At 43.4% G+C, this 13,321-nt stretch overlaps 1 protein-coding gene across 2 annotated transcripts in view; it reads right to left on the reverse strand.

Annotated features, from left to right (window-relative positions):
• Positions 1–13,321, reverse strand: part of LOC106561697 (cGMP-inhibited 3',5'-cyclic phosphodiesterase 3A) — a 224,941-nt gene that overhangs the window by 5,444 nt on the left and 206,176 nt on the right. Inside the window, exons 13-14 of one of the 2 annotated variants that reach the window (XM_014125905.3) lie at positions 9,585–9,746; positions 59–308 (exon numbers count right to left, since the gene is read on the reverse strand). In XM_014125905.3, coding sequence (XP_013981380.3) covers positions 59–308; positions 9,585–9,746 — 412 coding nt within the window. Of the gene's footprint in view, positions 1–58; positions 309–4,398; positions 4,622–9,584; positions 9,747–13,321 lie in introns of those variants that run through there. The other variant, XM_045688503.2, reaches the window with a different exon arrangement.

The raw sequence follows: 13,321 nt of genomic DNA on the forward strand, positions 1-13,321 counted from the left end.
TAATAACGTACATTGTCCCTGTCAACTACACCAAGTAAAGTAAAGGAAACATTCTTACGCGATGCCTCTGAGCTAGTAGACCCATCTTCATCCTCTGTCGTCTCCTCCTCTTCATCTTCCTCGTGCTCCTCCTCCTCCTCGGGGTTAGGCTCCACCCAACGTCCGGGCATGAGTGCTGCGGAGTCGTATGAGTTACAGAGCGGTCCTACGATGTGGGTGATGAAGGATTCCTGGAGCTTAGCCAGCTGAGGAGCAGAGCGGTCCATGAAGGGGCTGATGGGAAGGCCCTGGCTGGACTCCTCGTCACCCTGTGGAAGAGGTGATGACACGTTCACTTTTTAGAATCAGAGGACTTTATTGGTTGCTAGGAGGTTTCTTTTGGTGCTACAGTCAAGAGATAAAAAAAACCCAACATTTAACATCTGTAGGCTACATAATGTAGAGGTAGATCAATGGCACGCAGGTTGATACATGATGATTACACACGATAAGGCATTCACTCACTGCTCTAGAATGTAGTGAAATGTGGGTGCTAATAAATGTGTTGTCTCTAATTGGGGATCATATTTAAGTAGTTGTTTTTCCCACCTGGGTTTGTGGGAGATTATATTTTGAGTTAGTGTATGTTGCACCTCTTCGTCACAGTTTGTTATCTTGTTTAGTAGTTTATTTGTATGTCTTGCATAGTTTCACAGTTATAATAAAATGTGGAATGATACACACGCTGCGCCTTGGTCTCCTTCGTATGACAACCGTGACAGAATCTCCCACCACAAAAAGACCAAGCAGCGTGCGTTTATGGGGAAGACGAGTTGGACATGGGAGGAAATTCTGGACGGCAAAGGATCCTGGACATGGGAGGAGATCCAGGCCGGAAGGGATCGCCTCCCATGGGAACAAGTGGAAGCAGCGAGGGAGTCACGGCAACGACGGAAGCCCGAGAGGCAGCTTCACCCAAATCCAGATAGCTGATGTTCTGAAAGAGCTACGAAATCTTGACCCCTACAAATCAGCCGGGCTGGACAATCTGGACCCTCTCTTTCTAAAATTATCCGCCGAAATTGTTGCAACCCCTATTACTAGCCTGTTCAACTTATCTTTCGTATCGTCTGAGATCCCCAAAGATTGGAAAGCTGCCGCGGTCATCCCCCTCTTCAAAGGGGGAGACACGCTAGACCCAAACTGCTACAGACCTATATCTATCCTACCCTGCCTTTCTAATGTCTTCGAAAGCCAAGATAACAAACAGATCACCGACCATTTCAAATCCCACAGTACCTTCTCCGCTATGCAATCTGGTTTCTGAGCTGGTCATGGGTGCACCTCAGCCACGCTCAAGGTCCTAAACGATATCATAACCGCCATCGATAAGAGACAATACTGTGCAGCTGTATTCATCGACCTTGCCAAGGCTTTCGTCTCTATCAATCACCACATTCTTATTGGCAGACTCAAAAGCCTTGGTTTCTCAAATGACTGCCTTGCCTGGTTTACCAATGACTTCTCAGGCAGAGTTCAGTGTGTCAAATCGGAGGGCCTGTTGTCCGGACCTCTGACAGTCTCTATAGGGGTGCCACAGAGGTCAACCTCAGGCCGACTCTTTTCTCTCTATACATCAATGATGTCGCTCTTGCTGCTTGCTGATTCTCAGATCCACCTATATTCAGATTATACCATTCTGTATACTTCTGGCCCTTCTTTGGACACTGTGTTAACTAACCTCCAGGCGAGCTTCAATGCCATACAACTCTCCTTCCGTGGCCTCCAACTGCTCTTAAATGCAAGTAAAACTAAATGCATGCTCTTCAACCGATCGCTGCCCACACCTGCCGCCCGTCCAGTTCTGACTTAGAATATGTGGACAACTACAAATACCTAGGTGTCTGGTTAGACTGTAAACTCTCCTTCCAGACTCACATTAAGCATCTCCAATCCTAAACAAAATCTAGAATCAGCTTCCTATTTCGCAACAAAGCATCCTTCACTCATGCTGCCAAACATACCCTCGTAAAACTGATAATCCTACCGATCCTTGACTTTGGTGATGTCATTTACAAAATAGCCTCCAACACTCTGCTCAGCAATTTGGATGCAGTCTATCACAGTGCCATCCGTTTTGTCACCAAAGCCCCATATACTACCCACCACTGCGACCTGTATGCTCTCGTTGGCTGGCCCTCGCTTCATATTTGTCGCCAAACCCACTGGCTCCAAGCCGTCTATAAGTCTCTGCTAGGTAAAGCCCCGCCTTATCTCAGCTTACTGGTCACCATAGCAGCACCCACCCGTAGCACCTGCTCCAGCAGGTATATTTCACTGGTCACCCCCAAAGCCAATTCTTCGATTGGTCACCTTTCCTTCCAGTTCTCTGCTGCCAATGACTGGAATGAATGGCAAAAATCACTGAAGCTGGAGACTCATATCTCCCTCACTAACTTTAATCACCAGCTGTCAGAGCAGCTCACAGATCACTGCACCTGTACATAGCCCATCTGTAAATAGCCCATCCAACTACCTCATCCCCATACTGTTATTTATTTTATTTACTTTTTCTCCTTTGCACCCCAGTATCTCTACTTGCACACTCATCTTCTGCACATCTATCCCTCCAGTGTTTAATTGCTATATTGTAATTATTTCGCCACTATGGCCTATGTATTGCCTTACCTCCCTTATCCTACCTCATTTGCACACATTGTATATAGTCTTTTTCTTTTGTATTATTGACTGTATGTTTGTTTATTCCATGTGTAACTCTGTGTTGTTGTTTGTGTCGCACTGCTTTGCTTTATCTTGGCCAGGTCGCAGTTGTAAATGAGAACTTGTTCTCAACTGGCCTACCTGGTTAAATAAAGGTGAAATAAAAAAAATTAAAAAACACGAAGCTGCAGCCACTAGCTAGCTTGTCAGTTGACGTTGGAAGTTAGCTCAGTTCTGCCCTCGGAGCAGTGACAGAGTTCTATTGAGTAGCGACCACTTTTTGACCATGGCTGTACAGACATTCTATTCACTCTAATCATGCTAAATGATCTGATAAAATTGTCTGCATATTGAACCATATTGTCACGCCCTGACCTTAGAGATCCTTATTATTCTCTATGTTTGGTTAGGTCAGGAGGTGACTCGGGTGGGAAAGTCTATGTTTTCTATTTCTTTGTTTTTGGCCGAGTGTGGTTCCCAATCAGAGGCAGCTGTCTATCGTTGTCTCTGATTGGGGATCATATATAAGTTGTCATTTTCCTTTTGGTTTTTGTGGGATCTTGTTTTCTGTTCAGTGTCTGACAGAACTGTTCGCTTTTGTTTTTCTGCTGTAGTGTTTCTTGAATAAACGAATCATGAACACTTACCACGCTGCGCTTTGGTCTACTCTTCCTACCACCAACGAGAGCCGTTACACATATGTGGTAGAGACGTAAGGTTTGGACTGTTGTTTTTCTGTAGAAATTCTGTATTTTATTTTATTTTTTAAAACATTGCATGAATTAATAATTGTATGGGTGAACACCCAACATAATAGGCATATCAATCAAATCATTTAAATCTCCAGTTACACAACACACAGGCTCATCCATCTCATCTCTTCCTTAGTGACACACTGGTGACTTTACAGAGCAGTGCATGCCATCTAGGACTAGATTTAAATGGACAACCACACAGGCTCACCCCACACATTGGCGCCAACAGAACACCCCACACATTGGCGCCAACAGAACACCCCACACATTGGCTCCAAGGCCGTGGTCTGTCTGTGTAATCACTGCTGCTCCTCCACCAGTTGCCTAGCACCCCAACAGCATAATCACCATACTGAATCCTATCCATCATTGGGGTCATTGTCATTGAAGGACCAGACTGTTGCCAAGCTTCTGGAGTGCAGACTTTTCTTCTACACTATGAAGGAGGCTTGGCTCAGGCTGGCTTCATACGCTAGTTTAAGAGTGTGTGGCAATGATTTGGACTGGGTTGGGCTGATGGCACCCTTAAGAGTTGCAGTCAGTTTTGGAATCGGTGGCCACTAATAAACTAGTCCTGAACATCTTAAACTAAGAGCACTTTATTTGGTACAAATCATTCCTGAAAGTTGTAGACCTCAGCTGAATCTGATAATGAACGGTGTGGCTGTTGATCAAATTGAGGAGACTAAATGACTTGTTACCTTAGATTGTAAACTGTCATGGTCAAAACATAGATTAAATGATTGTAAAGATGGGGAGAGGTCTGTCCATAGAGATGCTCTGCTTTTTTTGACACAACACAAAGCAAGTCCTGCAGGCACTAGTTTTATCTTATCTTTATTATTGTCCAGTCATGATCAAGTGCTGCAAAGAAATACCTAGTTAATGTTACGTGGAGCGGAGCAGGTGAACCCAAGAGCAGACTCAGACGAGGAGATTGGGATAATGTATTTATTGAAAAGCAGATGAAAGATGTGGTGCAGGGGAGGGGAGGCTTGGGCGGGTTGTAGGATCCAGGTTCTAAGGCTGGAGCGAGGGGAGTTGGGGCTGGGTGAGCAGGTCCAGAGCAGAATGCAAGGAAGCAATGGAGTGGGGGTTCTGGGCAGGGTGGCAGGACTGACGAGACGTGGGACTGGAGACAGGGACCAGAGTCAGAGTGGACGGAACTGTAGCGGAGAGAACAGCGTCAGGCAAGGAAAAATGGGCACAACATGAAAACAGGATCTATATGCATGAGCCAATGGCTAAAATGCAGACTGACAGAGCAGAGGCTACGATCTGGCAGCGTGGAAGTGGCAGGGTCTTGATTATGGAACAGGTTGCAGCTGGTGGGGATCTGCTCTGACTCCAGCACACCTATCTCTCCACACACACACGAGAGATAAAACTGGGGGAGTGGCAGCAGATCAAGGAGACACAGGATGAGCAGTAGAGGGCATGGCAGGAGCAGATGTAACAGTTAAGCTGCAGCTGGCCCAGAACAGAACAACACGTTTTGCTCTTCATTGTAATCAGAGGTATAATATTAATAGTATGCATGCCAGTCTCTCCTGGCTAAGACTTGAGGAGTTGTTTATCTAAGAAACATTAATGTGTTGGAAATTCCATATTGTTTGCATAGTCAACTTACACACAGCACTGACACACACACACTTACCCCACCAGACATGCCACCAGGGGTCTTTTCACAGTCCCCAGGTCCAGAAAGAAAATGTACAGTATTATGTACAGTATTATACAGAGCCATGAGTGCATGGAACCATCTCATATAGAGCAAGTTGTCCCGTGTGGCTCAGTTGGTAGAGCATGGTGTTTGCAACGCCAGGGTTGTGGGTTCGATTCCCACGGGGGACCAGTATAAAATAATAAAATAAATGTAAATTAAAACATTTATGGAATGTATGCATTCACTACTGTAAGTCGCTCTGGATAAGAGCGTCTGCCAAATGACTAAAATGTAAGTGAACAGCAAGCCTGGTTTAAAAAAACTAATAAAGCAACAGCACAACGCCTCTCCCCCATGTGACCTACTTGTTGTGTGTATGTACTGACATGAAAGTGTAACTGATAGATCCATACAAACACACTACATGTTAATGTTTTTACGTGAACCTACACTACCGTTCAAAAGTTTGGGGTCACTTAGTAATGTACTTGTTTTTGAAAGAAAATAAAATTTTTGTCCATTAAAATAACATCAAATTGATCAGAAATGCAGTGTAGACATTGTTAATGTTGTAAATGACTATTGCAGCTGGAAACTGTTGCTTTTTAATGGAATATGTACATAGGCATACAGAGGCCCATTATCAGCAACCATCACTCCTGTGTTCCAATGGCACGTTGTGTTAGCTAATCCAAGTTTATCATTTTAAAAGGCTAATTGATCATTAGAAAACCCTTTTGCAATTATGTTAGCACAGCTAAAAACTGTTGTTCTGCTTAAAGAAACAATAAAACTGTCCGTCTTTAGACTAGTTGAGTATCTGGAGCATCAGCATGTGTGGGTTCAATTACAGGCTCAAAATGTCTATAAACAAAGGACTTTCTTCTGAAACTCGTCATTCTTTTCTTGTTCTGAGAAATGAAGGCTATTCCATGCGAAAAATTTCTAAGAAACTGAAGATCTCGTACAACGCTGTGTACTACTCCCTTCACAGAACAGCGCAAACTGGCTCTAACCAGAAAAGAAAGAGGAGTGGGAAGCCCCGGTGCACAACTGAGCAAGAGGACAAGTACATTAGAGTGTCTAGTTTGAGAAACAGACGCCTCACAAGTCCACAACTGGCAGCTTCATGAAATAGTACCCGCAAAACACCAGTCTCAGCGTCAACAGTGAAGAGGCGACTCATGGATGCTGGGCTTCTAGGCAGAGTTCCTCTGTCCAGTGTCTGTGTTCTTTTGCCCATCTTAGTCTTTTCTTTTTATTGGCCAGTCTGAGATATGGCTTTTTCTTTGCAACTCTGCCTAGAAGGCCAGCATCCCGGAGTCGCCTCTTCACTGTTGACGTTGAGACTGGTGTTTTGCGACAGGAAATGTGAATTATTCTGTGGATTATAATTAATCCGAATTTTTGTAGGGATTGATACATTTTTCGTAAGGGAAAATCAAGTCTGACATTTCAAAGTGGAAATTACAAACTTCAGAAGCCTATAAGTTTTCAATGTCCTCAAATTATGCAAAGGTATTTTATACACACAAAATGTATTTGAAATCAATGTCATACAGAACACACATGGGACATGTAAGCTGCAGTGAACATACAGAAATAACTGGGTGGGTGGAGATGTCATATGTCATATGGTGTCATATTGTCCTGTTACACAGAACACGCAAAGTCATCTGTAGTCTGAACATACATAAATAAATAGAATCTGATTGTCTATGGATGGCATAGTCCTTATCCGGATAATCATATTTCATATGTGTCGCATTTTCTACCAAGGTTGACATTCTATGGGTTATCTCTGTGCAATTGCAGGCAGCAGACATGCCTTTACTATCTCAGTTTGTCAGGGAGATTGAATAAATAAAAATTACTGGGTGAAAATCCATCTTTGGGGTCAGCAAAATGAATGGGACCGAGAAAAGCTTGTGATTTCAACATACAGTTGCTCTACACTCTTACAAAAAAAAAGTGCAATCTACAGTGGCTTGCGAAAGTATTCACCCCCTTGGCATTTTTCCAATTTTGTTGCCTTTCAACCTGGAAATAAAACAGTTTTTTGGGGGGGTTGTATCATTTGATTTACACAACATGCCTATCACTTTGAAGATGCAAAATAATTTTTGGGGTGTGAAACAAACAAGAAATAAAACTGAAAACTTGAGAGTGCATAACTATTCACCCCCCCAAAAGTCTATACTTTGTAGAGCCACCTTTTGCAGAAATTACAGCTGCAAGTCTCTTGGGGTATGTCTCTATAAGCTTGGCACATCTAGCCACTGAGATTTATGCCCATTCTTCAAGGCAAAACTGGCAAAACTGGCAAAGCCCAGGTCCTTCAAGTTGGATGGGTTCCGCTGGTGTACAGCAATCTTTAAGTCATACCACAGATTCTCAATTGGATTGAGGTCTGGGCTTTGACTAGGCCATTCCAAGACATTTAAATGTTTCCCCTTAAACCACTCATGTTTTGCTTTAGCGGTATGCTTAGGGTCATTGTCCTGCTGGAAGGTGAACCTCCGTCCCAGTCTCAAGTCTCTGGAAGACTGAAACAGGTTTCCCTCAAGAATGTCCCTGTATTTAGCACCATCCATCATTCCTTCAATTCTGACCAGTTTCCCAGTCCCTGCCGATGAAAAACATCTCCACAACATGATGCTGCCACCACCATACTTCACTGTGGGGATGGTATTCTTGGGGTGATAAGAGGTGTTGGGTTTGCGCCAGACATAGCGTTTTCCTTGTTAGCCAAAAAGCTCAATTTTAGTCTCATCTGACCAGAGTACCTTCTTCCATATGTTTGGGGAGTCTCCCACATGCCTTTTGGCGAACACCAAACGTGTTTGCTTATTTTTTTCTTTAATTAATGGCTTTTTTCTGGCCACACTTCCATAAAGCCCAGCTCTGTGGAGTGTACGACTTAGAGTGGTCCAATGGACAGATACTCCAATCTCCGCTGTGGAGCTTTGCAGCTCCTTCAAGGTTATCTTTGATCTCTTTGTTGCCTCTCTGATTAATGCCCTCCTTGCCTGGTCCGTGAGGTTTGGTGGACGGCCCTCTCTTGGCAGGTTTGTTGTGGTGCCATATTCTTAAAATTGTGACTTCTGAAGGTAATTGGTTGCATAAGATCTTATTTAGAGGCTTCATAGCAAAGGGGTGAATACATATGCAAAAACACTTTCTAAAAAATAAAAAAAAACACTTTCCGTTTTTTATTTATTTAAACAAGTGATTTTTTTTTTTTTTACTTTACCAATTTGGACTATTTTGTGTATGTCCATTACATGAAATCCAAATAAAAATCTATTTGAATTACAGGTTGTAATGCAACAAAATAGGAAGAATGCCAAGAGGGATGAATACTTTTGCAAAGCACTGTAGAACCTAAAAGGATTCTTCAGGTGTTCCCATAGGAAAACCCTTTTAAGAACCCTTTTTGGTTCCAGGTAGAACTCTTTTGGGTTCCATGTAGAACCCTTTCCACAGAGGGTTCAGCATGGAACCCAAAAGTGTTCTACCTGGAGCAAAAAAGGGTTATCCTATGGGGACAGCCGAGGAACCCTTCTGGAACTCTTTTTTCTAAGAGCGTAGTACAACGGTAGTACATTGTGCTCCCGAGTGGTGCAGCGGTCTATGGCACTGCATCTCAGTGCAAGAGGCGTCACTACAGTCCCTGGTTTATATCCAGGATGTATCACATTCTGCCGTGATTGGGAGTCCTATAGGGCGGTGCACAATTGGCCCAGCGTTGGAATAAGAATTTGTCCTTTTAACTGACTTGCCTTGTTAAATAAAGGTTAAATGAGCTAAAAAAAATACTACTACAGTTTTTATTTGATTTAAATATGCCTGATAGCTTTGTAGCATGGGGCAGAGACCTTTCTTTTACAATACTATAGCTATCTGTGTTGCCATATTATTTCTAATATTGAACATAACAACATTGCCTTTCACAGGAGTTTCATGTCAGATAAACCTTGTACTAGCACGTGCAACCTTCCAGTCCAAAGAATCTATCGTATGTGTTATTATTTTTCTGTTTTCTGTTTTTCTGTTTTTCTGTTTTTCTGTTGGACGGGTGGTTACTTCTGAGAAATGGGATGAGAATTGTGAGAATCCAAACCATCGCCTCGGGATTGAAAGCATGTCCCTTATTTTACTCCCGCGTGTGTGTGTGTGTGTGTGTGTGTGTGTGTGTGTGTGTGTGTGTGTGTGTGTGTGTGTGTGTGTGTGTGTGTGTGTGTGTGTGTGTGTGTGTAGGGGCTAGGGTGTAGGGGCTAGGGTGTAGGGGTTAGGGTGTAGGGGCTAGAGTGTACGGGCTAGGGTGTAGGGGCTAGGGTTTGATTTGGATCTCACCTGTTCATAGAATTCATCGACGATGCCCTTGGTCCACTGTATGTACAGGTCATTTTGTTTCAATGTGTGTTTGTTTGTGTGTGTGAGAGATAGAGAGAGAATCTGACCTGTTCATAGAACTCATCGACGATGCCCTTGGTCCACTGTAGGTGCAGGTCCTTGTGTTTCAGTGGGCCGTTGATGTCCGCTAGCTTGATGCACATCTGACACACCAGCAGTCTGTCGTTCTCATTGGACCAATCAATACCCCTCGTCACGTCATCGCCTACCTATAGTGACAGACAGAGACAAAATATGTTAACCTATAAAAATGCTTTGTGAACTTATATGGTACATTAGGGCATTTACTATACAAAACATTTTCATCTATCTCACATCTGAAAAAAATATATAGGTACGCGGTTCAATAACATGGTAAATCAGTTGTCATTTAACCAAGAATGTAACATTTCAATTGGATTCCTGATTTAAGAATTCCATAACTCCAACATTCTGTATTTTGGATTCTCCCTTTAATTCCCACCTCTCAATACGTCTCTGTTCTGTGCTGCTCTGAAACTGACTAAATAATTTGACCTTTAGGTTGAATAATCATCTTCCTCAAAACCCTTTTCTTTTTTTCAATGTATTCCTCATTTCTAGGTAGGCCCAGTGGCGACCCGTCATTCAGGGCAAATGGGACAATATATATCATTGAGTTAATAAATCCACATACAAACATGGTCTCTTTTTTAGTTTTTTTTTTTTAGTAAGGCAGCTTCAAATTGCAGGTGTTTCAGGCTAGCTCAGTGCTTTCTGTGGTGGTGGGGTAAGTCACAGCCAAGTAGTAAGGGTAGACGACGAATGCCATAGAATTACATTCGTAGTGCCCATCCCAAGAAGGCTCAAGGTCATTGGCCACAGATAAAATGACGTCAAATCATGTTATATGTACAGTAGCTTTGATTGGACTGATCATGTCAACATCTTAATTTCAAAATCTTAGCTAGCAGTCATCATCATGAATCAATTCGACAATCTACTGGCAAATCCTTTTTAATCCTTGTCAAATGAAGAGAAATAATGAAGAGAAATTATAGATAAAACGCATCGTTGTTCATCGGCCATTATACAACAAGTTGGAAATTGGAAATTCAACAATGAGTGGTTTGGAAGGAATCAGTGACAGTGTCTAACTGCAAGCATTGCAACTGGAAAATCGGCAGTAAACGAGCTCAGACTGGGAAAATACGTTTTGAACAGTCATCCAAATCCAACCAGGAATTGTAAATCCGGCCTCTTTGTCTGTCTTTGATGACAAAATTTGCCCACGAAGGACTGCCTTCCTGTTCAAGTGAGCACATCACAACAAGGTGAATCCAAAAATATCTTATATGCTGCTGCATAAATTATGTAATATGCCAGGGAGATATGTATACTGTAGCTAAGAAAGTAATACTAAGTGTATGTTGAGTAATAAGCTGTTAGGAGCCCATGTGCCTCACCCTAATCATTTGGTCTATTTTCCCCTCTTAATTTCACCTAACGTTACTCTTCTGACTCGGTGGTGTACATGTAGCCTATAATCTGTTTTTGAGAAATGTAATCATTGAATATTGTAAGAGCTTTCATTGTCTGCTTATATGCCCCTTTATTTATCCTGCGGTTCTGACTTAGTGTACAGGGAGGATACTGTAAGAATGGTCCATGTTCTGAATTCTGTCGCTGTACATTTCAAAAGTGCTGAACAAATAGTTATATTGACTACTGTACGGCCGTCCTAGCTCGCTCATTTGTCTTAATTGAAATTACAGATTGCCTCTTATCCACTTGTCGTCCCCTTATGCCATAGTTTGTACATCTCAATTGTCAGTAGAAACCACATTTGTCGAAGCAAGTCAGCCATATCAGCAATTTTTTTTAAGGCAGTAAATGAGGCTGAATGAACTGTTTCGCTGCCAGACAAGGCTCTGCTGATAACCAGGTGTAGCAGTGGTAAGGTGTTGGGACTGCTGTTGGGTCAGCTGATAACCAGGTGTAGCATTGGTAAGGTGTTGGGACTGCTGTTGGGTCAGCTGATAACCAGGTGTAGCAGTGGTAAGGTGTTGGGACTGCTGTTGGGTCAGCTGATAACCAGGTGTAGCATTGGTAAGGTGTTGGGACTGCTGTTGGGTCAGCTGATAACCAGGTGTAGCAGTGGTAAGGTGTTGGGACTGCTGTTGGGTCAGCTGATAACCAGGTGTAGCAGTGGTAAGGTGTTGGGACTGCTGTTGGGTCAGCTGATAACCAGGTGTAGCAGTGGTAAGGTGTTGGGACTGCTGTTGGGTCAGCTGATAACCAGGTGTAGCAGTGGTAAGGTGTTGGGACTGCTGTTGGGTCAGCTGATAGCCAGGTGTAGCATTGGTAAGGTGTTGGGACTGCTGTTGGGTCAGCTGATAACCAGGTGTAGCAGTGGTAAGGTGTTGGGACTGCTGTTGGGTCTGCTGATAGCCAGGTGTAGCAGTGGTAAGGTGGTGGGACTGCTGTTGGGTCAGCTGATAACCAGGTGTAGCAGTGGTAAGATGTTGGGACTGCTGTTGGGTCAGCTGATAACCAGGTGTAGCAGTGGTAAGGTGTTGGGACTGCTGTTGGGTCAGCTGATAACCAGGTGTAGCAGTGGTAAGATGTTGGGACTGCTGTTGGGTCAGCTGATAACCAGGTGTAGCAGTGGTAAGGTGGTGGGACTGCTGTTGGGTCAGCTGATAGCCAGGTGTAGCAGTGGTAAGGTGTTGGGACTGCTGTTGGGTCAGCTGATAGCCAGGTGTAGCAGTGGTAAGGTGTTGGGACTCTGCTGTTGGGACAGCTTTATGTAGGCACTAACAGTTTGTGGGCACCATTTGTCACCGTTATAGTGCAATTCATGTATTGTTTAGTGTTGTGTAGTGACTTTGCTGGCATGCATACCACATGTTTGTTTTTTTTGTTGCCCCAGCAAGATTTACATGCTAAAATTGCCACTGGGTAGGCCTAATGAGAGTTAGTGTAGGTGAACAGAGCCAAGACACACACACACACACACAAACACACACACACACACACACACACACACACACACACACACACACACACACACACACACACACACACACACACACACACACACACACACACACACACACACACACACACACACACACACACACACACACACAACATCCACAATTAGCTAAAGGTAGAGCTGCCACCTTACATTTACATTTTACATTTTAGTCATTTAGCAGACGCTCTTATCCAGAGCGACTTACAAATTGGTGCATTCACCTTGAAGGAGCGGGACTCTAACCGCATAAGAAATCCCGCTATGCCCTCCAATGAACCATCAAACAGGCAAAGTGGCAAAACAGGACTAAGCTTGAATCCTACTACACTGGCTCTGATACTCGTCTGATGTGGCAGGGCTTCCAAACTATTATGGACTACAAAGGGAAGCACAGCCGTGAGCTGCCCAGTGATACGAGCCTACTAAACAAGCTAAATTACTTCTAAATGCGCTTCGAGGCAAGCAACACTGAAGCATGCATGAGAGCACCAGCTGTTCCGGACAATTGTGTGACCACGCTCTCCGTAGCAGATGTGAGTAAGACCTTTAAAACCTCTCCGGGATATGTGGCACCTCGACAACAGCCAGTGAAATTGCAGGGCGCCAAATTCAAAACAACAGAAATCTCATAATTAAAATTCCTCAAACATACAAGTATTATACACCATTTTAAAGATAAACTTCTTGTTAATCCAGCCACAGTGTCTGATTTCAAAAAGGCTTTACGGCGAAAGCATACCATACGATTATGTTAGGTCAGCGCCTAGTCACAAAAAAACATACAGC

Source organism: Salmo salar, chromosome 10 (assembly GCF_965601325.2).
Source record: "Salmo salar chromosome 10, fSalSal1, whole genome shotgun sequence".
In the NCBI taxonomy this organism is placed as follows: domain Eukaryota; kingdom Metazoa; phylum Chordata; class Actinopteri; order Salmoniformes; family Salmonidae; genus Salmo; species Salmo salar.